Source organism: Sardina pilchardus, chromosome 13, assembly GCF_963854185.1.
Source record: "Sardina pilchardus chromosome 13, fSarPil1.1, whole genome shotgun sequence".
Classification (NCBI taxonomy): Eukaryota; Metazoa; Chordata; class Actinopteri; order Clupeiformes; family Clupeidae; genus Sardina; species Sardina pilchardus.
In genome coordinates, this window is record NC_085006.1 from 18,641,758 (window position 1) to 18,668,816 (window position 27,059).

Below are 27,059 nucleotides of genomic sequence, written 5' to 3' on the forward strand. Positions count from 1 at the left end.
TCAGTCCAAGGACTGTTGTCATGACCGCATAGGCCACATGATGTAGAATGCGCCTAATAGGCTACTTTTTGTGGCCTCCATCTTCAAATGTTGTTGAAAAGCTTTTGGAAGACATGAGTTGATGTCCATATATGGTCAAGCAGAGATTTATATTGCGAGTTGTTCCAGTTAATTAGCCTGATTTAGGGTTGTAATGTCACTTTAAACCTGGATGAGTGCAAGCCTTCTTATGTCATATCCTTCTCATAGGCAGGCCTAAAGCTCAGACTGCAAGATACAAAATAATCACAAACTTTCCGGTGGATGGATAAAGTGTGCAACAGTTGTCTTGACCACTGTGACTCTCAACCTCACTAGGTTTTGCGTCACACCTCTCCGTAACCAGCTTTTGTAAAGGCTTTCATTTGTTTGGAGATAAACTTGGCAGAACACGGACTCTTCAGTTTTCACATTTGGCTGTTTCCCGGAGATTTGATTACTGCCTCGCCTTTCTCTATGGCATGCTAAGTCTGTAATGCCAGGGGAACATGGTAAGCCAGCAACAATAGGTATTTTGGTCGAACCAGTAGTGTCAGTTCACATAAGGCTGTGGCAGGAGATATAGCCTAGTCTTAGTGGGCTTGAGTCCATTGACCAGCACCTTGTAACCTGGCAGTGTTTGAGCTTAAGGAGGGGGTGTGGCTAGCAGTTAAGCCAGATCACCCCCGGGTTTAGCGATGCACTAGATTCTAATTAGGTTCAAGGACACATGTGCTGCCTCTCTCTCTGTCTCCTCTATCCCTCTATCTTTCTCTCTCCTTCATACTCTCTCTAGCTACCTCTCTGTACCTCTGTGGCTTCTGCATGGTGTTGGGGGCTGCCAATGCTGTGGGGAATATCCCAGGACTATGCTGAAGGGCCAGTGCTATAATTCACGGTATGAGTCGCTATGTCATCATGCTCAAGGTTACTTTATGTTTGATTGACTTAGTGGAAAATAGCATCAGGGAAAGTGTATCGGGACTAGTTTTGCCATGACGTGTTGGCTTGCAGGAGGACTTTCAGGTTTGGGTTTGTCTTGTGATTTGTATGCTATTTCTTTCCGCATGAACTGACCTTCCGCCAATAAATGCTGGGAACTGTTTGTCCTCTAAACCATAAAAAGTTGATGACGAGGTTGCATGTTATCGTCCAGTCAGAATGTTTCTCCTTAGATAACCTTACGGCTGTAAAAAGGGCTTTATGTAATGGTTTCACCATGTCATGAGGCCAAAAAACCCAGACGTAATTACAAAAACAAAACAAAACAAAAACGTACACACGTGATAAAGATAGACACATTATAAAACAAAATGTTATTGTCGTCCTTGTCTGTCTTTTGTTAGGTTGAATTCTATAAATAAGTCCAACTGAAGTAGGCATCTGACCAAACAAACTTCAAAAAGACTGAAACTTGAACTCATTGCAACTGTATGAGGCTTTTCAAAAGACATCAAGGCTTCGGTAGTGTGAATACGATAGTCTAGCTGTCCTCATGTCTACCTGTCATGACTGTTGATGTGACTATGTAGCCCGTGTCTATTTGTAATGTGTACAGTTTGTAGGCTGGTTTCTCTTGACAGTACCCTCCTTTCACAAAAAAAATTGTGCCTTTAGGACAAAAAAAGAAGATGAATGGAGGAGCTGAGGTTTGCTCAGAATTTTCTGCCAATGTTTCCTGCAAACCAAAAACAATGGGGGACACTTTCTTCACTTCCCTCACAAATCGGCACATGAAAATAACATCTAGTCGCCCAGAGGTTCCACTTAGGTGCCACTCTAATATTGCTACAACGACACTGAATTGTCATTATAGTAATATTAGAGTGTGCGACCGTGGTCGTGTTTGTCGAGAGTAAGACATGGATGTCATAGCACTGATCTGATTGAGACTGATGGATCTGTCTGTCTGTGTGTGTGTGTGTGTGTGTGTGTGTGTTTGTGTGTGCGTGTGTGTTTGTGTGTACGCACGCGCAGGAGCTGGGAGTGCCTGGTCCGTGGTGTGAATGAGGGAGCCATGGCAGACCACACCCCCCCACTGGAGCCTGGCCAGCTGCTTAGCCCCGAGCTCCCACTCCTCCAGTCGCCCCCACCCCCGGCCATGGTCAACGGAGAGGGCCCACAGCAGGTAAATCATATGTCACTTCCTCTTCCTCTTCCTCTTCCTCCATGTGGGAATCTTTTTTTTTTTTTTCTTTTGAATGCACTCGTTTTTGGCCGTTGCTGAATAGATTTCCGTTGCTGGAAGCTAGCCCTGTGTAGGCCTCTGTTGTGAATCCTCTGTTATGTCTGCCTTGTGTGGCTGTTTGTAAACAAAGTCTTTTGCCAGAATGAAGTCTCTCTGTGTGTGTGTGTGTGTGAGAGAGAGAGAGAAAGAAGCAGCATGGAGAGGTCATTTGCAGTGTGCATTGATGCAGACGGGGGAAATTATTGTGAGCGATTGTGTAGAGGATGCCCTTCTGCTGTTCTCCACCTGCTGGTGTAGTGCACACATTTAAAGGTTGGGTTTTCACATTTTCAGGCATTTTGGGCTCCAGAGATGACATGGCGTGCATTTTGTATTTGTAGCTAACATTTGGGTGAGGCGAAGCCCGATAGAAACTGCACTGCACTGTTGTACAAAGCACCAGAAAAGCTTGAGCAAGTTTGTGTGAGCTGTACTGTACTGCAAAGAGGTACTTCCATGATCTCTCTTGGTTTCGGGTGAAGGGTCATCATGACTCACGGGTCCTGAGTCGGAGCAAGGTTGACTGTTCATGGACTGCTTCACAACGTGCAAGGGTTAGGGTTAGGGTTAAGTGGTGTCAGATCCACTGGACTGGACACTGTTGGTCTGTTGCCAAATCGTTGTCTCATAGCGTGTGAAATGACAGTATGTTACTTTTGGCATTCCTGTTTCTTGTTAATCTCTAGACATTTATTTTCAACTAACAGAAGTGCGTTTCATTTTTCAATCTTTGCTGAAACTAAGTCACAGCTCTGATGTCAGTTGGTCTGTGGTTCTCCCTTAAAGCAGGGCCCCCCCCTCCCCCACTCCGCCCCACCAAATTAAAAAAAAAAAAAAACTCATCCAGATGTCTGCTCTGATGTCTGATGGATGTGGCACTGTGGCCTGCCTGACCCAAATGGGTTTTTCCATTTCTCATTTTTCTCGAGAAGCAGCACATCTCCTGCCTCTCAGCAACTGACATCAGGACTCTCGCTGATGGGCAGAGGTTTGATTCCTGCCCCTTGTCAAGGCGCTGGCAGCACTTGACATTGGTGAGGCGCTAGGGGGTGGTGGTGGTAGAGATGGTAGATAGTAGCAGTTGTCTTTCTGTCTTTTTTTTTTTTTTTTTTTTTTTTAAAGGGGGCGTCATGGTAACCGGGGTTACTGTAACCCGGGGGTCATGGCAACCCTGGTGTGTTGCCGTGGGGCTCTGACTGCCTCTCGGAGTACACGGCCTTGGTGTGACGGTGGTGGTTTTGACGAATGATAAATTATGGGCTGACGCACTGCACATCGGTCCTCGCCGCTGTTGCCAGCTATCTGTTAGGGTGAGAAAGGCGCCGCTGCAGGGCAGATGTCCTCATTTTCCCACCAGTTCATCCACCGGAGGAGAAAGTCTGCTTGGTTAAAGTTACGGGCCACATTGAGTTGCTATGGCTGCTTTTTTTTTTTGGAATGCAAAACAGTTTTTTTTTTTTTTTCAGAGAAAAGGATTTCCTTTTTTCTTAACATGAAATTGACATTAACATGTTTAAATATGGGTGCAAATGGGCTTTGTGTTTTTATGGGGTCACGTCTTTGATCATTTAGTGTAAATGCGGTGTGTTTGAGTTTAATTTGTTCTGTGGTTGTGACTGCTGTCGTGATGGAGCCATAGAGAGGGTTTGCCCCCCCCCCCCCCCCCCCCCAAATGTGGCGCCTTGCCTTTTGGCTAAAGTGAATAGTTGGATCAGTTACAAATGTGCATCAAATGCAATCAGCCTTTTTCCCTTTCCTGCTTTTTAAGTTATATTGCTGCTAATTAGCAAGCCTAGGCATATAACAGACTTATCCTACAGCGCATGAGTCATGATATATAGACAAGCTTTTTTTTATGTTTAGTTAGCCCTTTCATTTCCGCCGGAGAGTTGGAGCTCAATGGAAGCCCCTCTCCAGCCACCTACTGTGGCTTGGGCCTTAGCCAGTGGCGGATGTGTGTGTTTTAATGGTGCACATTTAGCCTCTTAACCCTGTGCGCCAGTTACCTGACTTCCCCTGTCTGAATGTGTGCAACACACACACACACACACACACACACACACACACACACACACACTTAACCTCACAAACCTCTCGGCACCAGGTCTCAGGCATCAATGCAACTCTACTACAGCATCGTTCATAAAAAGGTGGTCTGTGTAGTAGCTAAACACACACAGACGCATACACATACATACACACACGTACACACAGACAAACACACACAGAGACATACAGGCACACAAGCACACACACGCGCGCACACAGCCTGATGAAGGACACGGATCAGAGGCTCTCCCTGCACATGCAGATTTACGGGGATGCGGGAGCCTCGGTGACGTGGGCGATTGTGGCGTAAGGCTGGCCCTCTCATTGGCTGACTGGATACAAAGACATTGTGACCCTCCCTCCCTCCGTTTCCAATCCCACCCCCTGTTTCCAATCCCCCCTTCCTCCTCTCCTCCTCTCCTCCTCTCCTCCTCTCCCGTGCTCCTGTTTTACCTCCACCCACTGGAAGGCGTGCAAAGCCTTTGAGGGGGCTGATATGACGACGGTTGTGTGATGCATTCCATGTCATGCATGTACAGCGAAATTAGAACCATAATTACCCTTTACTGGGTGTTAAAAGGGCAGACCTGATGTTAATTGCTGTGTGTGTGTGTGTGTTTGGTGTGTGTGTGTGTTTGTGTGTGTGTGTGTGTGTGTGTGTGTGTGTGTTTGTATTTGTGTGTGTGGGCGTCTGACTTAGATGGACCTTGGCATTTCTGTCCATGACCATGTATTCCTGCTGTAGCTCACACAGGATGTGGGCGAGTCTTTGGGTGGACCTCTCTCTCTCTCCCTCTCTCTCTCTCTCTCTCTCTTTGTCTCTCTCTCTCTCTCCCTCTCTTTCTCTCTCTCTCTCTTTCTCTCTCTCTCTCCCTCTCTCCCTCTCTCCCTCTCTGTCTCTGTCTCTCTCTCCCTCCCTCTCTGTCAGTCTGTCTCTCTCTTCACCCCCCCCCCCCCTCCCCGCTCTCTCGTTGAGTGCTTGACAGAAAGAGAGTAAATGCAATGACGGCTGGGGTCCTCGACCGAGTGGCCAGACACCACGAGAGTGAGGTTAGAGGTGTGTGTGTGTGTGTGTGTGTGTGTGTGTGTTTGTGTGGTGCACGGTGCTTGCAGAAGGATTCTGTGTGGGGGTGACAGTGACGAGTATCCATGGCGATAGATGACCCCTCCATTGCTGACCTTTGAAGAGCTCATACTCGTCAGCCTATGTGTGTGTTCTCTTTTTCCACATCACCACCTCTCTCTATCTCTTCCAACTGGCGTCCACATGATGCAAGTCCAAGCACACACACACAAACACACACACACACACAGACACACACAGACACGCACACACACACACACACACACATACACATGCACAATGGACGGTGGCTTTTTCCCTTTCTGCTTCTCAAACGAAGTGGCGAGCGTGACGTGTGATTCACAGTTTCCATCCATTTACATCATTCACCCCTTTTTTCCCCTTTCCTTCTCCCACCCTCTATTTCCGCCTCTCTCCCCTCAACCCTGTTTTTCTATTTCACACACAAGCACGCACACGCTCTCTCACACACACACACATACACACACACACACACACACACACACAAACTAACACAGGACCGACCTACCTTCTGCTCTCTCGTGCACCTTTTTCTCCTAACTCTGTCACTCCTTTTTGTTTCCCCTCTCTCTCTCTCCCTCTCCCTCTCCCTCTCCCTCTCTGTTTCGCTCTCTCTCTTGCCTAAACCTTTTTGTAAGGAAGTGGTGCTGGGAGTGAATGAATCATGTGGTTGTTTATCGATACTTTAGTTAATAGTCCAGGTGTCCAGCTTTACCTCTTCCCACTTAAACCTCTCTTGTAAACATCTGGTAGGACATTAACAGGGCCACACACACACACACACACACATGCCATTTTGTGCATCACATTATACTGTGTATGCTTTCATGTGTTTCATTTCCCCCCCCCCCCCCCCACACCCCTTTCTCTCTCTCTCTCTCTCTCTCTCTCTCTCTCTCTCTCTCTCTCTCTCTCTCTCTCTCTCTCTCTCTCTCTCTCTCTCTCTGTGGTCTCTGTGGGTTTTGACATGGTTTGCTTTGAAATTGGTGCTGCAGGCTTCAGGCCTTGTTTGCAGTTCAGAGTGCTGTGCTGTGTTTGTGTGTGTTTGCCTTCGGTGTTGCTTTCTGCCACAGAGCCTATTATGCTTCCTTCTGAAGGCAGTTTAGAAATGTCAAGGCAGACCAAACAAAGTGTGTTTTTGTGCGTGGTTGTGCGTTTTTTATTTTTATTTATTATTTTTTTTAAATGTATTTATGTGTGGAGAGTCTGTAAGCAAATCTGATCCAGTGGGACCAATAGTGCATTGATTGAGTCCGTACGTACAGTAATGTAGCGTTCAGTGCAGACCTCCCCACGACGTCCCCCTTACACAGGTCTCCGAAACGCTGCCATGGCAGACCACTGACCGCTGACCACTGACCGCTGACCACAGCCCCACACACGCCTCTCTCTCTCTCTCTCTCTCTCTCTCTCTCTCTCTCTCTCTCTCTCTCTCAGCGGAGGGGCCGGGGAGGGTGACTGACAGGAGGGGTGAGTGAGGGCAGAGGCCGGAGGCCGAGAGAGCCCAGCCCTGGGGTACACTGCCGCGGCCAATCACTCAGCAAGGGCTCCGTGGGGACATTGTATTGTATGGGGTGTGTAACATGCTAACCCCATGCGTCACAGGCCGTCACCCCGACTGCCCGTCATCTGAGTTACGCCTACGTCTCCAGAGGACCCCCCCCCCCACACACACACACACACACACTCACACACACACTGCCTTACTGTCAGATGTTAATCTCCTTTCTATCTCTCTTTTCCTGCTCTTTCTTTCTCTCTCTCTCTCTCTCTCTCTCTCTGCTTTTCTTTGTCATTTTAGCCCACCTACCCACCTCCAGGGCTGCCTGTGCTTTTCGATGCTCTTCCTTCATCCATCTCTCTCTATCTCTTTTTCTCTCTCTCTCTCTCTCTCTCTCTCTCTCTCTCTCTCTCTCTCGAACTAAGCAACGTTACCATAGCAATGGTTCTCCCCCTCTCCTGTGGGAGTCTAACTTATCACCTTGTGGAACGGAGGGAAAAAAAGGAAACTGGCCGAATCCACCATGAGGGGGTGGAGGTTAATCTAATGGTGGTAGGGTAGTGCCCCCCCCCCCCCCCCCCCCCCCACCCAACAGTGGCTGACCACACATCGGCTTAGTAGTGGAGAATTTTTTCCGCTCTGCATCGCGGACACAAAAGAGGCTGTTCATCGATATGGGCCTTGCGCCCTTACGCCATTCCGTCGATCCTGTCTCTTCCAAACGGCCTTCTGTAGTCACCTAGAGTCACCATTTGACCCGCAATACGTGTCTCACCTCATGTTGCCGAACCTCAGCCCAATAGTCATCCTCTTAGTCTAATACTCCCTGATCCATATCACCCAGCACCTCCACTCCGACCCCCCCTCCATCCCCCACTCCCCACCTCCCCATCTCCTCTAAACCTCCTCCTGCGCCGCTCTCGCAGCTAACTCTGAGTGGATCCCAGGAGGCGGAAGCTGAAATTGGGTTTGGGTGCATCGATATTGTGTTCGCTTGTGAAAGCCTGTCGCTGGCGTAGGCGCATTTGCATGATCAGCTTTGTGCAGAGTGCTCAACCCACGGCGGTGTTGTAAGTGAAAGCGGCGTCGTCATCGCCATCGCCACCGCCGACACCGCCGTCGTCAGGGGGGCGGATGGGAACCACCTCGGTCGTTTTTTTTTTTTTTTTCGCTCACTCGGCAAGGCCAAGCCATATATTTTTTTTGCAATGCCGGCCGGGAGAGTGTGGGCAGGCTCGGACTGGCGGTGGACTCGGCGAAAGAGAGGAGCAGAGCTGGAAGAGGCAGAGAAGGAGCGATGGAGAAAAGGGCAAGAGACGTGGAAAGAGGGAGAGAGAGAGAGTGCGAGGGAGAGAGAGAGAGAGAGGGAGAGAGGGAGAGGGAGAGGTGTGAGAGAGAGCTAGAGCGTGCTGTGCCGGGGGAGTCGTGCTAACTGAATCAGGCTTTATTGGCCCTGCATCACTCGCCTACCCAGCCATACCTCAGCAGTGGCACCACCACAAACACACTGTGTTTGTCTCTGTATCTGGCTTTTGTGGTGGGTGGGTGTATATGTGTGTGTGTGTGTGTGTGTGTGTGTGTGTGTGTTTGGGGGGTGGAGGGGTGTATCCAGTCATCCCCAGAGCAGTCAGATGGATTTCATCTGCGCTTTGCTCTGTAAGTCAATAACGCCACACTGATGCAGCCAGACTCTCCATCACGCAGAGCGAGTGGCGTATGGAGCATGGAGCAGAGCTCCCCCTCCAGCCTCCCCACAACTCACCCCAGGCAACGCACGCCCGCCAGGCCTGTCTGCCTTTGTCTCTGTGTGTGTGTGTGTGTGTGTGTGCGTGTGTGTGTGTGTCACCATTTCAATTAGTTCACTGCTGCAGGTTGTGCTTGTGAAGCAATTGTGCTTCCCCCGTGCAGAAGCTGCCGGAGGCTGGCTTGAAAGAGAAAGCATGTCCGATGAAGCTGGATGATAAAATGATGACGTTAGTCTCGCGGTTTCTTCAGAGTCTCGCTCTGGTCCTCTTTAGATGACTTGTGAAAGCGAAGAACAGGTGGAAGCTGCTGTTTTATCCAGATGTCCGATGACGTGTGTGTGAGATGTGTTTTAGTGACACACACACACACACACACACACACACACACACACACACACACACACACACACACACACACACACACACACACAGTGCTTCCACCAGCATAATACATTCAGGAAAGTGTGTTTATGGAGAATCACGCCTCATGTTTTGCTGTGATGGATGAGACCGACAGAAGGGCAGTGTCCATGTTTTTGTGTTTGTGTTTTCCAGGCTGGGCAGGCAGTAGAGAGCCAAAGTAGGAGGCCTAATTTTGTCCACATCACCTGTGGTGCAGATCACTAACCCAAGTGTGCTCACAGCTATTTTTTCCCCTTATTTTTTTTTTCATGTTTCTTTTTTCTTTTCTTTTTGCTTTCCTCCATCAGCACCCCCCACCACACCCCCCCTCTGCACACACACACACACACACACACACACCTCCGACGTCAGTGGGTCTCCTGTTTCCTGTCGGCCCAGCTGCTGCGGGCCGCGGCGAGGCTCGGTAAACAATTAAAGAGGAACAAATAGTGCGAAACCCGAGCCCTGACTCACCGGAGGAGCGCGGCGACCAGAGACGTCAGCGCTAACAGCCATGAACCGCCTCAGACGGCCAGCCCGCCCGCCCGCCCGCCTGCCAGCCAGCCAGCGGACTCGGCCGGTCTCCAGGGCAATAAAGCCCCGGCACTAACTACACGGCCAGTGTTTGCTCATCACCACCCCCCCCTCGCTCCAACCACCACTCCACCCCCCTGTTCCTTTCCATATTGCTCTTCTGTACCCCCGCCCCCTTTCTTCTCCTTGTTAGTTTCCCCCTCTCCTCTCCTCTTCTCTCCCCCTCTCCTCTCTTCTCTCCTCTGTTTTCATCCCTCTCTCGCTGGCCCCTTGGGTGCCTGCCCAGAATCTGGCGCGCGTTTGTTTTTATTTCGACAAGCGTAGCCGTGGCGATGATTATGACGATGGCAGATGACGGTGATGCCATGTCAGGTATTGAATTTCCACTTTACCTTTTAACCTCCCCCCCTCCAAAACCACCATCTCCACCCGCCAACGCCACCCCAGCGCCACCACCACTCTCTCCTGCTGGCAGGGCCTCAGATGGCTCCCTGGGGGCACTACCCTCCCCCTGGTGACGCCAATGGCACACCGCTGGCATCTTGTTATCTGAAAGGATGACGGTGGCTAGCTTGAACTTCTCACCCTCTCCGTCCTTCCTCTTTCCTGACAGTGGGGAGGCGTGTAGGTATCAGAGATGGGGTGAGTGTGTTTGGAGAGAAGATAGCATAGCTGGAGCGAAGATAGCTAAGGCAAGCGAAGTGCTTGCACACACACACACACACACACACGCACACAGACACCTGCTCTCTGGCTTCGCATTAGCTAGAAGAGCAGGGGTTGTCCACTCACTCGCCTGCCCTGTACTAGCCCCAGGGGGGGTTATATGTGTGTGTGTGTGTGTGTGTGTGTGTGGTAGGGAGGGAGTGCAGCAGATGGGTCCCCCTCTGCGTTGTGACCAGGCGGAGCACCATGGGAAAGAGGTGACACACCTCTGAGGTCTGATGGCCTGCGTGTCCAGCCCAGATGGTGACCAGAGGTGGGCAGTGACGGCAAATACACGCTGGTGCACACAACTTTGAAAGAAAACAGAGAACGGAGTGTGTGTGTGTAAGAGTCAGAGAGTTCGAGGAAAAAAGGTTTCATGATCTGAGATGCGAAGCAGGGGGTTGAAAGCAGGTGTGTGTGTGTGTGTGTGTGTGTGTGTGTGTATGTGTGTGTGTATACATAAGTGGATGGATTGGCGTGCATGAGTTGGTGAGTTTTGGGTAAACAGTTTGTGGGCTCGCAGCGTGAGTTTATAGATCAGCTCTTTCAGTTGGAGAATCAAAAGCAGCTTTGCTTAAAAGGAAAAGCTTGCGTTTCCTGCGTTGCGTGCGTAGGGATATGCGCCATCGCTACGGGGCTGAAAAGCTCTATTTATGCCAACCTGCCCGGTCGAATCGAGCGTCCCCTGTGCGTGCGCTTTGAAACGAGAGTGCGGTTGGCGCGTGGGTGGTCTCTCTTTGTCCCTGACCGTGCTCGGAAAGTAAACCTCCTCTCTCTGCCCGTCAGACGGACAGAGAAGCTGCAGCCAGTGGATCATGGGAAAATTCCTCTCAGCGAGCCACAATTTTTCTCTCTGCTGTCATGGAGTGAAGAACCTCCTCCCCCCCCACACACATACACACGCGCGCACACACACACACACAACCTAACACACATCGGGATGTGAGCATGACTTATTGCATGCAAGACGACAGGTAAAGGTGGTCCCCATACCCATCCATTGAACTCCCGCGACCTCGTCACACGTCCCATCGATCAGTGTATTAATAGAAGGCGTATGACATGTCACTGTGAATGGAGGAGCGGGAGACATGAAGAGTAGAGAGGAGATGGGTGTGTGTGAGTGGGTGTGTGTGTGTATGGGGGGGCTATGTGTGTGTGACGGAACAGCTGTTTAAAGCATGTCTGTTAGTGCATGAATGAAAGTGTGTGTGTGTGTGTGTGAGAGAGTACATTATCTGGGGTCATTTGCCCCCCTCCCCCTCACACTGCCACTCTCGTGACTCTTCTCCAAGTGAAGAGAGCTGAAAAGTGTGTCAAATCCCCTCACTGCCTTTTCTGATCTGAAAGGAAATCTGTATGGATTCTCTACGCTCTGAGGGCTACAGTAGGGATTAGAGACATGCTCTGCCTCCTTAAATACACACACACTCACACACACACACACACTCGCACACAAATAAACACACTCTCAACCATACAGCAGGATCACAGTCACGATCAAACACAGGATGGAGACAGAAGGATGCAATACAAGATGAGATTTCAACATCCTGTGTGTATATATATATGTGTGTGTGTGTGTGTGTGTGTGTGTGTGTGGGTATGTGAGAGAGAGGGTGATCAGAGGCAAAGCAGTCTCTCCTCGGACATCTCGTTTGCTCTCTCTTCTGCTTTCACTCTCTCCCTCTTTTTCCATCTCCCTCTTTCCTCACTCTCTCTCTCCCTCTCTCTCTCCCTCTCTCTCTCTCTCTCTCCCTCCCTCTGTATCTCTTCCCCTCTCCCTCCCTCCTCTCGTAGTTAGAGCTTGTGCGTTGCCGTGCCGATGTAAGCGGTTCCTCCTCGCTGGCAGCGCGCTGCGGACATCGGCGGGGCTTTTTGTTGAAGGGGTTGCCGTGGAGACTGGCGGTGGTGGCAAGGCAGAGCCTGAGAGAGGGAGGGGGGGGGGGAGGGAGAGAGACAGTTTGTCTGCCGCAGAGGAGAGGAGACCGAGATAAGGAGAGGAGAGAGTGCAAACATGGGCTTGGTTCCCTACCTCCAGTGACTCCACTTCTCTTCCCTTTCTATCACTCTCTTTCTCTCGCTCTTTCTTGCTCTTTCCTTCCCCTCTCTCACTTGCTCTTTCTTTCCGTCTCTCCCTCTGTCCCTCCCACTCTCTCTCCCTCCCTCCCTCTCTCTTTCTTTCTTTTTTCATTCTTTCTTTCTCTTGCTCTCCTGTCTCTCTCTCTTTCTCTCTCTCACTTTCCCTCCCTGTCTCTGTCACTCTCTCCTTCTGTCTGTCTCTCTTTCCCTTTCCCTCCCTCTCCATCACTCTCTCCTTCTGTCTGCCCCCCCCCCCTTTCCATCTCTCTCTCTCTCTCTCTTTGCGCCAACCCATGTTGTTGTGGTGCATGGGGGCAGGCTAGGGTTTGAGAGGGCAGCCGTTGGGTGGGTTGGTGGTGGCTGTTGTTGTTGTTGTTGTTGTTGTTGTCGTTGTCGTTGCTGCTGCTGCTGTTGTTGTTGTTGTTGTTATTGGTTACCAGAGAAGGTAATATTGAGTGTGCTGACCCCTGCACCCCCCTCCTCCTCTTTTGTGGAGCCCCCATGAGCACTGGTGGAGCGGGGGGGGAGAGGCCTGCTCGCACCCCCGTCACCACCGCTGCTTCCACCACCTCCCGCTCCCATCACCTTTGTGCGCGGGGGGTTCGCTGCCGGGAGATCAGTCCGACCCGACAAGCCCCGTCCCAGACAGCCGCCGCTGGCACCAGCGGACGCCAAGCCATGCGCGCTACAGTAGGTAACGGCTCCACCGGGGGGGCTTCGGCGAGCAGCACGACCCAGACAAGACAGAGGAGCATATGACAGAAAGAGAGAGAGAGGAGCATATGAGAGAGAGATAGATAGAGAGAGAGAGAGCGCGAGAGAGAGAGAGAACGAGAGAGAGGAGCATATGAGAGAGCGAAAGAGAGAGAGAGAACGAGAGAGAGGAGCATATTAGAGAGAAAGCGAGCGAGGGAGAGCGAGAGACACAGACGCTGCTGTTTGTGGAAACAGAGGAAAGTGAGCGTTTGGATGCATGAATGCATGCATGTGCGGGGCTTAGCTGTGTGTGTGTGTGTGTGTGTGTGTGTGTGTGTGTGTGTGTGATCTGGTGTTAAGGGATTGAGGAAGCGGAGAGCGCAATAGAGGGTGAGCTGTTCATAGAACAAAGAGAATGTGTATGTTTGTGTGTGAGACTGAGAGAGAGAGACAGAGAGAGAGCGAGAGAGAGTGCAGCCAAACACATACAGGACATGTGCGTACACAAACACACACACACACACACACACACACACACACACACACACACAAACACGCACGCACACACTGAAGACGTGTAGCAGTCAGCAGTGCCTTGACTCTAATTCAATCAGACCACCCTCCGCTACGAGTCCTCCACCCCCTCACGCTCCCACACTCGCTGGCACCACCCACCCCCTGCCACCCCCCACCAACCCCGCACGCTCTCGCACATCTCCTGCCATCTCCACCGTGGCTGCCTGCGTGGGCGTCTGAACACGAGGGAGCGTGTGTGTGTGTGTGTGAGCGAGCGAGCGAGAGAGAGAGGGAGAGAGAGGGAGAGAGAAAGAGAGAGAGAGAGAGAGACTGTGCGCGCTCCCGTCTGGCTGGTGTGCTCTGGTGGCGGAGAGAGAGAGCGAGCGAGAGAGAGAGAGAGAGGGGAGTGTATGAATGGGAGTAGCAGCAGCAAGCAAGCAAGCAGCGAGCAGCGTCACAGACACAGAAGGGAAGTAGCGAGCGATGGCCGCTATCGCAGAATCCCTCCACCAGAGCCCCATGCCGTGGCACTCGCGTTCCCACGACGGTTTCTTCCACCGCAAAGCAGAGGTAACACACACACACACACTACACACACACACATACACACACGCACATACACACGGACACACACAGAGGGAAAGGCACGTGGGGTTTAAATGCTATCGGAACAGCTGTTGTCTATGTCGGATCGTTGTGAGGTGGCTGAAGAGCAGCTGCTGTGTTGACGGTGACCGTGTTGGCGTTCATACCTGACGTGTGGTAGCATTGATTACGTTGTATCTTCTGCAAGGCTGGCTTGGGAGTGTTTTTGTATACGTGTGTGTGTGTGTGAGAGAGAAAGAGAGAGTGTGAGAGAGAGAAAGTGCGTGTTTTGTGTGTTTGTGTGTATGTGAACGTGTGTGCGTGCGTGTGTGTGTGTGTGTGTGTTTGTGTATGAAAGATAAGATGGGTGTCTGTGGGGCATTTCTGTAGTCCGGAGATGGCAGGCAGGCAGGTGTGGTGATCTAGTGCCTCTCTGGCCCCTGGCGTACTGTTGAGCTCTCTCTCAGTCCTGCTCAATTACTCTTCCCACTCCAGCCCAGAGTTGGCCACACAAGTCAGAGTTGGAGAGGGCTTCTTTGTGAATATATCAGGGCTCTGTCTTGGGTCACTCTCTTTTTTTTTTATAGCTCTGTCGAGTTAGTTAGTCTCTCCAGTTTCACTCGTCATTATCGTCTCGTGTTGCTTAGTGATAATTGCTGATAAATTGGAAGCAACAATGCGGTTCTTAGAAATGTAAACTTAACGTGAAATGTGGGTATTCTGAAGGGCTTATTTCCCCTGAGATCTTAATCAAGTACTGGAAGCCTCATTTTCGTTCCGGAAACCACCAAACCCACAAAAAGACAAATACATTGCAGGTGCTGCTGCTGCCTCTTCTGAAATGGTTTATTGGATGTTGGGCCAGCCGTTAAAAATTTCAATTTCAATTGCCGTTTTCCCAAGACAAGCAAATAGACAGTGTGTGTGTGTGTGTGTGTTTGTGCGTGTGTGTGTGTTTGGGGTTAGGGGGGGTGGATGGGGGGAGCATGTGGTTGACATTTTGTTTCTGCCACTGCTGCTGTTGTTTGCGCCGGGGTTCTGGGCTTGTAAATGGATTTGGCTTGACTTCTGTCCAAAAGCCAAATATACCCCCACATTGATGCTCCTCTGTGTCTCCCTCTCCTCTCTCTCTCTCTCTCTCTCTCTCTCTCTCTCTCTCTCTCTCTCTCTCTCTCTCTCTCTCTCTCTCTCTCTCTCTTTCTCTCTCTCTCTCTTTCCATCCCTCTATCCCTCTCCCCCTCCGTCCTCCCGTCACCTCCGACTCTTTAATTCATCTGGATCATAGCAGTTGAGCTTGATTTGAGGCCGTAGTCTGTGGTGTGCTGGGTCGGGTGTGTGTGTGCGTGTGTGTGTGTGTGTTAGGGGTGGATGGGGTGTGTGTGTGTGTGTGTGTGGTGGGAGTGGGGGGGGGGGTGTCTGGGCTTTGTTGTGGTTGTGTGTGGTACTGATAGAGCGTGAGCTGTCTGCTATGACGCCTGCTCTGCTTCAGAGGACCGCTGTGGACACACACTCAGATGGATATACACACAACCTGTGGCTTTTTTGATGAGCACCCACCACATCCACAACAATCCCCCCTACACACACACACACACACACATACACACACTCCGCCCAGCTTCCACTCTCTCTCTCAACCAGAATGACGAGGACTGACGTCAAGAGACAGAGGATCTCTCTTCCTTTCTTTCTCTCTCTCTCTCTCTCTATCTCTATCAATCTCTCTCTCTCTTTCACTTTCTCTCCACCTCCTGAGGTTTCTTGAATGCGCCCGTGAAGACAATGTCCCTTTTTGGCCGCAGTGACGATGATCCTCTTACTCACTGGAGTGCTGGCTCGAGGGCCTATCTGAGAGCCACGAGACGGCGAGGTTCTGGCGTCAAGCGAGGCTGCTTTCCCTAGGCTTCTCCGTAGCCTACTCACCCCCCCCCCCCCTACACACACACACACACACGCACACACACACACTCTCTCTTACTCCTGTGTACACACACACGCATATAGAGAACCATTCATTCTATTTAAAGAACATGGCGTTTAAGGTTGATGTTGTAGTTGAATCTAGTCGTTTAGTTCCTTTTTGCAGGGCAAGAATTTTTACTCACAACTGCTCAGTAATGCCCCCTTTTGGTTGAATTGGAAACTGGCCTTGACAGCACAAAAAAATATGAACAATTTCTACGTCACAGTCCTGCTACACACAAAAACAAAACAAACACGCTTCACCACTACCCCCCCGACTCAATCCAGTATTGACCCAGAAAAACAAGTCCAAAAAAAAAAAGTTCTGTTTTTCCTTTTCTTTTTTTTTCTCTTCTCTCACAGCAACACATCCGCTTTTCTCGACTTGAGTGGTGTTGGACTGGGCTCGTAGTTTGATCTATTTTCTGCGTTGCCGCCATGTATTTTTAACAGCAGGAAGTGAGTAGCGGCAGCCATGTGCTCAAGGCCTCGGGCTGCATGAGGGCCTGGGAATGTGTTTGTGTGTGTGTGGAGCCGGAGTAAACAGCCCCTGGGCTCCTGAGGTCGTGGAACAGCACTGAGATTGGGTGTCGCTACAGCAGACAGTGTTTGGCAAGCGCCATACACGTGTGTGGGTGTGTCAGTATTGTGAAAAAGTGTCTTTTTGCTTAAGGACACACGTTTATATATTTATTTATTTATTTATTTATGTACTTATTTATATGTCTATCTTGCTATCCATATATTTATTTTTCCAGCTATGTGTGTGTGTGTCGTTGGGGCCGCGAGCCTGTTTATGTGTCGATATGAATGTCCTCTTTTTGTGTCCTCAGTCTGCCTCTCCCCAGTGATTTCCTGTCTGCTCACAAAGCATCATGCCATTTGTTCTCTTGCAGGTAATCTTGGTGCAGGTAAACCCAGGTGAAGCCTTCACAATCCAGAGAGAGGATGGTCAGATCCAGTGTATCACAGGTAAGACCTCCTTACCCATAAGACTTTGGGGGCTTTTGTGTAGGTGTGTGTGTGAAGTCCATGAAGTGTGTGTGTGTGTGTCTGTGTGTGTGGTGGTGAGGAAGGACTTATGCTCTCTCTCTGATGTTGTAGTCTTTCTCACTGGGGGTCCTCTTAGATCTATGATCATATTGATTTTGTGATGGGGGAGATGCGTTACGATCTTAAGAGCCATGATGAAAGGAACTTGCATGGGTAATTATTTATCATGCTGCCATAATTAGTTCTACACTATCAAGATTATCAAAGGTTTTTTTTTTCTTAAGGGGTGGTGTGGTGTGGTGTGGGGGCTGACTGGTATTTAGCAAACTGACTGGTATTTAGCAAATGCTAAAATGTCCAATCACCAAAATGATGGACAGTCACACAGTGGTGACTTTACTGCTTCTCCACCATGCCCCCAGATATTGGGCACTAAAGAGGCATTCACACCAAGAACGATTAAAAACGGTAAAATCATCAACATTGCCACACTGACCAACGATAAGCAAAGTCTCACCTTGTGTTGATCAATGTGATGGCTAAAATGTGATTGGTTCTGATTAGTTGTTAGCTTTTTATTGTTCTCAAAATCACTCTGAAAGTGATCCCCAACCATATTTTAGTTTAGTTTATTGTTTATTGTTCTTCATGTTGTTATCGTTATAGTTTATGTGTGAACATCGTTATTCATATTAACGAGAGCGATATATTGTTTATAGTTGCTGTTATTGTTATCGTTATTGGTGGGAATGCATCGCCTTTTTGTGTAAGGATAAGTTCTAAGTAACTGATTAGGCTATATGCATGTCTTTTGTGGTCATTTGTTGATGTGGGTATCAAGTGGCAGCTCTCTTAATGGTCCACCACTAACGGTCTTTTTGACCGGCTATTTGAAACATCTAGATGTCAACACTACCTATTTTACAACACCTCCCAACTGTTGCATACACACGCTCCCCACATTGGTATTTTCATTCAACAGCTTGCCGTTGTTGATTATCTTAAATCTCCTCTTGTGCCATTTTAGACCTTTTCACCTCAAAGGCAAGACATGCCTCACCACAGCCTGACGGTTGCCTTGCTGCTCAACCCGTGCCAATAGGCCCTGACTCCGTGGGCATTTCTGGCATGCGCTGGCGAAAGGCAGTCGGTTACTTTTGCGGAGGTGTGGGAGAGCACAGTAAGGTAGCCTACCCATCAACCCATAAAGCCGAGCGGCTGCTAATTGCCGCCTTCGCCTGTGGCGCAGTCATAACAGCTCAGCGCTGTTGTGTCGTGTGCAATCTGTTTGGACATGCTCAATAGGGATGTGTTACAAGCACGCACCCTCCCCTTTTTTCCCCGTCTCCTTTCTTCCACTGGAGTACAATTGGGGCACTTTTGTGAGAAATCTCACTGAAGATGCTGCTTTGTGACAGGGCTGTCGGAAAGGAGGCATGCCGCGGGTCCATCATCTGAGGTTGAGACGCAGTAGCATGAAAATCAGCTTATTGTTGCGGAGAAGCCCAGAAGAGGCACTGCTTAAAGGGGTTGGGTACCATGGCTAAATAAAGCTGGTCATTTCTAAATAAGATTTGCATACATTTATGAGATGCTGCTGCTGCTGCTGCTGCTGCTGTTGTTGCGGCAACAAGACCAGCAGGGATTTGTTAAGTGTCCCCTGGCAGTTTAGAATCGCGAACACGTCATGCCCTTATCCTAATGAGAACCTGAAAATCATAGTTTGATAAGTATCGCATATCAACATCTCATCATTTCATCATTTGAAGGACAATTTGGTCTCTTGCCATTCATTTTCCAAAAAAGCCTAGTGTGCTTTTAAAGTAGCATTTAGGCACTTTATACATAGGCCTATGCTGTTTTTATGAACAGCTACCATACATTTGGTTTGTGGTTTAATTGACTAGTCAACTACAGTAGTTGAGAATTACTACTGATTGCAAAAATCAATAGTCAGTGCTGTAGACAGCAGTCAAATAGCCGTGAACAAAATGGTTAACTTGGCTAGACATTCTTATGTATGGATGAACTTCACTGAATTTTGAGACCGGTTCAGTGACACGTAAGTTGTTTACAGCTGTATTAATGACAATATTATGCCTGCTATAGATAATGACCTAATCATGAAACACCTGCTGCATTGTGATGGTAGCACTAGCATTGTACCAGTCAACAACTGTTATGGAAAACTAGTGGGAAGTTGGGAACTAGTAGTACTCACAGTCATGAAACCCCTTCTTTTTGGTAACATCTGATCATTTTAGTAGTATAATGGTCATCTGAAGGCCGTAACCAAGTCTGTCTATCCCACTTTGTGCTGTGTAGTTTTGGGTCAGAATATGCATGACAACTATAAGAAGTCCTTACACCATTCTGGTGGTACTGGTACATGCTTTTTAGACAGCTATCTCACTTGCTTTAGACCTGAATGGTGCTGTACACATAGGTATTATAAACCTAGATACTGCACTGGGCCCCTGAACGTTCGTCAATTCATGGGTTTCGTCATCAGGTCCCTTTCCACAGGTGTATAAAATCAAGCACATAGATTATGAACGCAGACAGCACAGTGCTTGATTAGCCCACCTGTGGAAAGGGACCCGATGAAACCCATGAAGAGTGTCGCTACTGGAGGCCAATGGAGAGGCAGGTGTCTCTGATTGGAAATCAGACAGGTGTCTCTGACTGGCAGCAAGTGTTGCCCATAGACAGTAAGGTGGTAGCCCCACAAATATGGCGACTGTGTTGACGTATGCCACCTGATAGAACTCAACAGACAATGCGGTATCTAGGTTTCTAATATCTATGGTTGTGCGTCCATTTAAGTATCTCTAGCCGGACCATAGGCACAGTAAGAAAGGCCAGATGAGTGTTTGCGAGTCTTGGTCAACCTTACCTGTCCCTCATGGTAACAATTGGGTGGGAGAAAAAGATCAATTATTTGACTCCCCTGGCTCCCCACTTCACCATGACATCACACACACACACACACACACACACACACGTACGCACACACGCACAATCACTCCAATTAATCTCTTCCACCTTTGAAGAGAGGCTGGCAGAAGGTAACTCTCAGTACTATCTTTCGGACAGGGGGCCTGACCTAATTGAATTACGGACCTGTTTCAGCGCAGCCTTGTTTTTTGATGAACTAGGCTACATTGCCTTGGCTGGGCCAAATGTAGAGTTAAGAGTTTGTGAAATAATACTGGCTAGGGAAAAGGCTAGGGCTCGTTGGGCATTGCTATACACTGCATGATTATTCACAGAGCTTCTGTACTGCTGGCAAAGACGAGGTGTGGGAATGTGAGTGGTCTTAAGTTTGTCTCACTGGCACAGTGCAGTAGTGGAGTGTGTGGGCTCTTGCTCTTCTCCTCGGAGCCCTCGTGATTGGTCCAGGAATGAGGCATGTGATGGTCTTTGCCTCAGGGGTTATCTGGAGTTTGGGAGATTTTAGTTGGTGGTGGTGGTGGTGGAGGAGGTTGTGTGCAGGGCAACTAAGGAGCAGGCAGGCAGGCAGGCAGGCGCCCTAAGCCAGTGGGCACTTGCACACACACACACACACTGACAAAGTTCCTCTAGGAACACGTGCGATAGTCACATAGGGACACTGTTACCACTCCACCCCCTCGTCTGACAGGAGCTAAATTTGTACTGTGTGTGTGTGTGTGTGTGTGTGTGTGTGTGTGAGTGAGGGGGAGAGAGAGAGAGTGAGTGAGTCTCCAGCCTTTGCCCCCCTCCATGTCGCCAAGGGGGTGAGAAAAAGAATGCTATCGTGGGGAGGAGAGGGAGAGAAGTGAGGGGTGGGGGGGAGGAATGCGTGCACGGAACGCTGCCGTTAACTGGCCCTGTCACCGGGTGTGCTCGTCTGCCAGTGACGTGGATGGAATGATGACTCACCGGTAGTTGGGTACAGAGGGAGCGGAGGGGGGCAGTGTGTGTGTGTGTGTGTGTGTGTGCGCGTGTTCGCGCTTAACCCTTAACCTCAGAATGGGCTGCAGGAGAGGAGAGAGAATGAGAAGGAGAGCGAGAGTGCAGGGAAGGGGGGCAGGGCCGTTAAAAAAGAAAAGCCCGAAGCTATAACCGGAGAAACATGCTCACTCATCCCTGTCTCTCTCCCCCTCTTTTCTCTCTCTCTCCCTCTCTCTTTCCACCCCTCGTTCCCTCCTTCTATTTTCTGTGGTTTGTTCCGTCCTGCTTCTATTTGTGTGTTCATTCATGTATTTTTAGCTGCTGGAAGTGCGTAGGATCCACGTGTTTCATGACTGACTGGCTGGCTGGCTGCTTGATGCGAGGAGGCAGGCTAGCGCGCTGAAGGGAGGGATGAAGGAAGGAAGGAAGCGAGGGAGGAAGGAAGGAAGGAAGGAAGGAAGGAAGCAAAGCAAATCGGGTTTCTCACAGGGGAGGGTTTCCAGCTGGCCAGTTTCTGGGTTCTGGGTGTTTTTAGGCTACAGGGCCAGTGGAGGTGAAGGGCATTAGTTGCAGTTTTAAACATCCTGTGGTGGTGGCGCACTGACTCGCTCGCCTTCCCTGCTTTTCATTCATGTGTGACAGACAGGCGCACACACAGGCAGGTTTGTCTCAGGCAACCGTCTGATACTGTAAATAGCACCACTAAGCCATTTTGAGACCAACTGATTTGGAAAATGCAGACATAACAGGGCTAAATGGAGTAAGTGCAAAGGATTTGTTAGTAAACACACACACAACATTGTATAATCTAGAATGAAAACAACCATCTCTGTGGTTTAAAAATAAATAAGTCTTGACATCGGCAGGTTAATCTCTTAACCGATTTGTTTATTTGAATTTGATCCAGAAAGTGAATGCTAGTTCATCTGTTGTTAAGGTTCCTCATCATTAATGTGCATTCCCTCATGCTGGTAGGTTTGTTTATAATTTGTTATGCATTACCTGAGCAGAGACGCACATTATTCCTTTGTGCAAAGTAGTTCCAGTGTTTCTGCCAGTGAACAGCTCAAGTTTGATGGCCCTTACAATCTAACCCATACATTTTTGTAAGCTGACAGGTTTCCCTTGGTTGTGAGCTGTGTTGAAATTGTGGTGTAGTGTGGCAATTGACCGTAGTGTGGTAATTGGCCGTTGGCTGCAAGTGCAGCAGATGGTAGATTGTACTGTAAGTGTCTGCACATGGCCTGTGCCTTTAAGCCAGAGGTAAATAAATAAACAAAGTGATCTGCAAAGCTCAACACTATTGTTTCATAAGCTGCATCAGCAGGTTTTGTCCTGTAACACACCAGAAGGTGGTGGTCTGTTAATTTACTGAGCTGTTTGGTTGCCAAGTCAGGATATCAGTGCTGGGTACGGAGATGCCTTGTTTGAGCATCCTCTGTTCCATGCGTAGTGTAGTGTCCCTATCCATGCCATGAACCCTGAAGAAGCAAGAGGGGGACTTGGACAGAGATGGAGAGACAGACAAACTACAGATAGACAGACCGCGAGAGAGCGAGAGGGACAGCCAAAATGAGGAAGACACAGAGAGAGAGAGAGAGAGAGAGAGAGAGAGACACCGAGCGAGAGAGACAGAGAGAGAAAGAGAGGCACTGAGAGAGAGAGAGAGAGAGACAGAGATACAGGGGAATGGAGCCAGAGCTAGAGTGAGAAGAACAAAGAAGGGCTAAACCGGGAAGAGGGACCAGAATCGACAGAAGGAGAAGAGGGTATAGGAGGAGGTGTAGGTGATGGAGGAGGAGGTATGGGTGATGGAAGAGGGGGTATAGGAGATGGAGGAGGAGCGTAGGTGATGGAGAAGAGGTATAGAGAAGATGGAGGAGGGATGCCGGAGTTGGAGGAGGTGTAAGTGATGGAAGAGGGGTATAGAGGAGATGCAGGAGGAGGTGTAGGTGATGGAGGAGGAGGTAAGGGTGATGGAGGAGAGATGCCGGAGATGGAAGAGGGGGTACAGTATACGAGATGGAGGAGGAGGCGTAGGTGATGGAGGAGGGGTATAGAGGAGTTGGAGGAGGTGTAAGTGATGGAAGAGGGGTGCAGGAGATGGAGGAGGGGTATAGAGGAGTTGGAGGAGGTGTAAGTGATGGAAGAGGGGTGCCGGAGATGGAGGGGTAGATGGGCAGAGAATGAGGGAGAGAGTGCGAGTCAGCACTGGCAGAGCCTCTTGTCTGTCTGTGTGACTCACAGCAGCAGTGATTCTGAGCAAGAGCTGCTTGGTGATTCAGCTCTCCAGCCCAGCCCAGCCCCGTACAGCCCCGTCCAGCCCAGCCCCGTCCAGCCCCATCCAGAGCCCCCACTGTCCCCTCAGCCAGAACCCACCAGCGCCAGCGCCACAGCCCACGCCTCTCCACCATGAAGTGCTGAATCAAATGTGCCCCCACTATTTCTCATTTCCATCTATCTCCCTTCTCTCTCCCTGACCCTCTCACTCTCATAATTCTCTCTCTCTCTCTCTCTCTCTCTTCTCTCTCTCTTCTCTCTCCTCTCTCTCTCTTTCTCTCACTCTCTTCTTTCTCTCTCTCTTCTCTCGCTCTCTCTCTTTCTCTCTCTCTTCTCTCTCTCCACCCCCCCCTTTGATTGATTCCTTGCTGTAGCCTGTCCTCATCCTCTACTCAGGGTTCGCCTAAGCCCAGCGTGATCACCCATTGCCACGGTGACCGTATCAGATCAGCCCCAGGCTGCACCACATCTGAGCCCTGCGAGTCCTTACGTCTGTGTGTGTGTGTGACTCACCTGACATGTCACAGGGCCACACTGTTAACCCATCCACCCATCCACCCACACACACACACACACACACACACACAGACAGACCCACACACGCACGCACGCAGTGAAGTACTCCCCACCCCCTGCAGTGACGTCAGCCATGTTACAGGCAGGGACACAGTGACCCAGCTGGCAGTGATGCAGGTTACCCAGCGGACCCCTATTATTTTGCACCAATACCCCGAGTTTCCTTTCCTCTCTTCCCTTCCTTTTAGTCTTTCATTTCAGCGATGTGGGCGATCTGGCAGAGGGCACCGCACTCGCTGGACACAAGAACGTGTCGACATCCTGTCTGTGTGTGTGTGTGTGTGTGTGTGTGTGTGAGAGGGAGAATGAGGGCGGGTGGTGTTTGGCGTGGGTGGGTGCGTCCATCAGGCCTTTGCTCGTGCTGCACTCGTGCTGTGAGGGAGTGAAACCTGCCAGATCACTAATATACACTCTGTGCCTCCTGCTCTCTACTTTACACACACACACACACACACACACACGCACCGCACCACCTCCATTTCAAGCATACACACACTATCTCTCTCATATATACACACACACACACACACACACTCTCACCCTCACGTACAGTACACACATGCACAGCCTGTACTCTCTCTGTATGCTGCCTAGGAAGCCCTATCTTCAGTGTGTACACACACACACAAACACACACACACACACACACACACACACACACAGAGGCACATGCAAAGCCATACACATAGCCACATGGCCATCACTGAACCATGTAAAATGCAATCATAAAGTGGATTAGTAGTTTCCACAGGTCATTTGTGCAGTGAAACGTGCATACTCTTTTTCCCTGCTTACTTTCTCTCACCCACGCAGAAAAACACACACACACACACACACACACACACACACACACACACACTCACACTCTCTCTCTCTCACACACACACACACACACACACACACACACACACTCACACACAAGAGATAAAAAACACACACACACCCTGGAAATATAAATGTCTTGGCAAATATGACTGGGTCACACTGCATTACACTAATCGCGTGTAGGAAAAAAAGGTCTCAGCAAGGAAACTGCCATCTCTGTGATAAGTGCTCTTATGCCCGTCCTTCTAACGGTCACCTCCTTCACCTTCCTGCTGACCTTCCTCTTGAACTCTTCTCTCTTTTTTTTTTTGTTGGTCCAAAACCCCTTTTACTTTACGATTCTTTTTCATGTCCTTTGCCTCACTTTTTGCTACAAGCTTAGCTTTACAACCCCCAACTTGGCGTGCGTTGCTATTGTTATCGTAGACGGGCGGTTTATTATGCAGCAATAAGCTTTTTTTCGTGTCCGTTATCAGCATCCGTGGTGCGCGTTTGCATTCGTGAAATGCCAAGGTTGCTCACCGGCGCAGCGCAGCGCTGGCCATCCGTTTTCCTCCCGGAGCGGAGCTGGCGGGCAGTAATGACAGCGCGGACTTCCTCCACACGTTTCATCTTTATTTATGAAAGGTGTCAGGGACATAATGCATGGCGGCGGCGGCGGCGGCCAGCACGGCAGGGTTACATAATGCGCTGAGCTGAGCTGGAGCGGAGGTGGGCCTGAGCTGGGGCGGAGCTGGGGCGGAGGTGGGGCTGAGCTGGAGCGGAGCGGAGCTGCCATGCCATCGCCACGGCTCCGGCTCTTTGTTCAACCCTGACTCAAAGATGGACGCCTGGTGCAGCCACACGCACGCACGCACGCACACACACACACACACACACACACGCACACACACACACACGCACGCACACACATGCACGCACGCCTGAACAAAGACCATACACATGCGAGCGTGCGCACACATGCACTCACACACACACACTCTCTTTCACACACACACACACACACACACACACTCACACACACTCACACACATTCTCTTACACACACACACTCACACACATATACACACACACACACACACACACACACACACAGGCTGATGGCAGGCTCCATGGCAGAAACCGACTGCCGCTCGGCGTATTGCTGGAGAGATAACGAGCCACCATTAAGGTCAGGGAGGTTTTGATCATAAATCACAGTCTTACTTCCCTAAAGGGTCTCGTTTTTTTTTCTTTTTTTTTTTTTTCAAAGAAGAGATGTTTCATATTTCTGACATGTGCAGTTATTAATTATTACGGAGTGACACGGTCAGACCATATACCTCACGTCATTTTTTTTATTGCTGTCGTTCAGGCGAGGAGTAAATGTCACATCATATTTCTGGACTCCGGCGGCATGTACTGTGTGCCTTGCACTGGCTAATGAATAGATCAGCAATCAGCGATTTGCCTCCTGTATGTAGACGAGCATGCTGTAACACATATGTACTGTATAGTGTGTGTGTCTCATTGTGTGCGTTCTGTCTGTCTGTCTCTCTCCCCTCCCTCTCTCTCCTCCACTTCATTCATAGCATCTGCAGTTAGTGGTTTTCTGAAAGAATGAGGGGGTGAGTCATCCCCCTTTTCTGTGCTGAGAGAGAGAGAGAGAGAGAGAGAGAGAGAGAGAGAGAGAGAGAGAGATGGAGAGGGGGAGAGAGGGAGAAAGGGAGAAAGACAAGGATCCATGCCCTTTATTGATGTGATGCTAATGTGTGGGTGAGGGGGTGGAACACTGAGCAGTGTGTGTGTGTGTGTGTGTGTGTGTGTGTGTGTGTGTGTGTGTGTGTGTGTGTGTGTGTGTGTGTGTGTGTGTGTGTGTGTGTGTGTGTGTGTGTGTGTGTGTGTGTGTGTGTGTGTGTGTGTGTGTGTGTGTGTGTGTGTGTGTGTGTGTGTGTGTGTGTGTGTGTGTGTGTGTGTGTGTGTGTGTGTGTGTGTGTGTGTGTGTGTGTGTGTGTGTGTGTGTGTGAAGGGGGGGCAAGAGTTGTGACTTATTTTTGTCCCCTGCTCTGCAGCGTTCATTCATGACCCTATATGCTTGAAGAATACTCATACCCTCCGAGACACTTGTCTTGAGTGTGTACTTGTGGAGTGTGTCCTTCCCTAATAAATGTATATACGTAAATGTGTGTGTGTGTGTGTGGGAGAGGAGGGGGTTGAGTCGTCCTTTAGAAATGGCTGAAGCTGTTAAACTGATGAGTGGGTGAGTCACTCTTGCAGTAGAGAGAGAGAGAGTGTGTGTGTGTGTGTGTGTCTGCGCGCCTACATTACGGGTATGTGTGTCTGCAGGTGTGTAAGTGAATG

The 27,059-nt window shown here is 49.7% G+C and overlaps 1 protein-coding gene across 3 annotated transcripts in view; it reads left to right on the forward strand.

The window, feature by feature from the left end:
- fndc3a (fibronectin type III domain containing 3A) overlaps nt 1–27,059 on the forward strand; it is a 70,016-nt gene that overhangs the window by 5,891 nt on the left and 37,066 nt on the right. Inside the window, exons 1-3 of one of the 3 annotated variants that reach the window (XM_062552082.1) lie at nt 606–916; nt 1,996–2,146; nt 17,027–17,102. In XM_062552082.1, the coding sequence (XP_062408066.1) occupies nt 888–916; nt 1,996–2,146; nt 17,027–17,102 (256 nt within the window). In that variant the 5' untranslated portion in view covers nt 606–887. Of the gene's footprint in view, nt 1–605; nt 917–1,995; nt 2,147–14,011; nt 14,154–17,026; nt 17,103–27,059 lie in introns of those variants that run through there. The other 2 variants (XM_062552083.1, XM_062552084.1) reach the window with 2 other exon arrangements.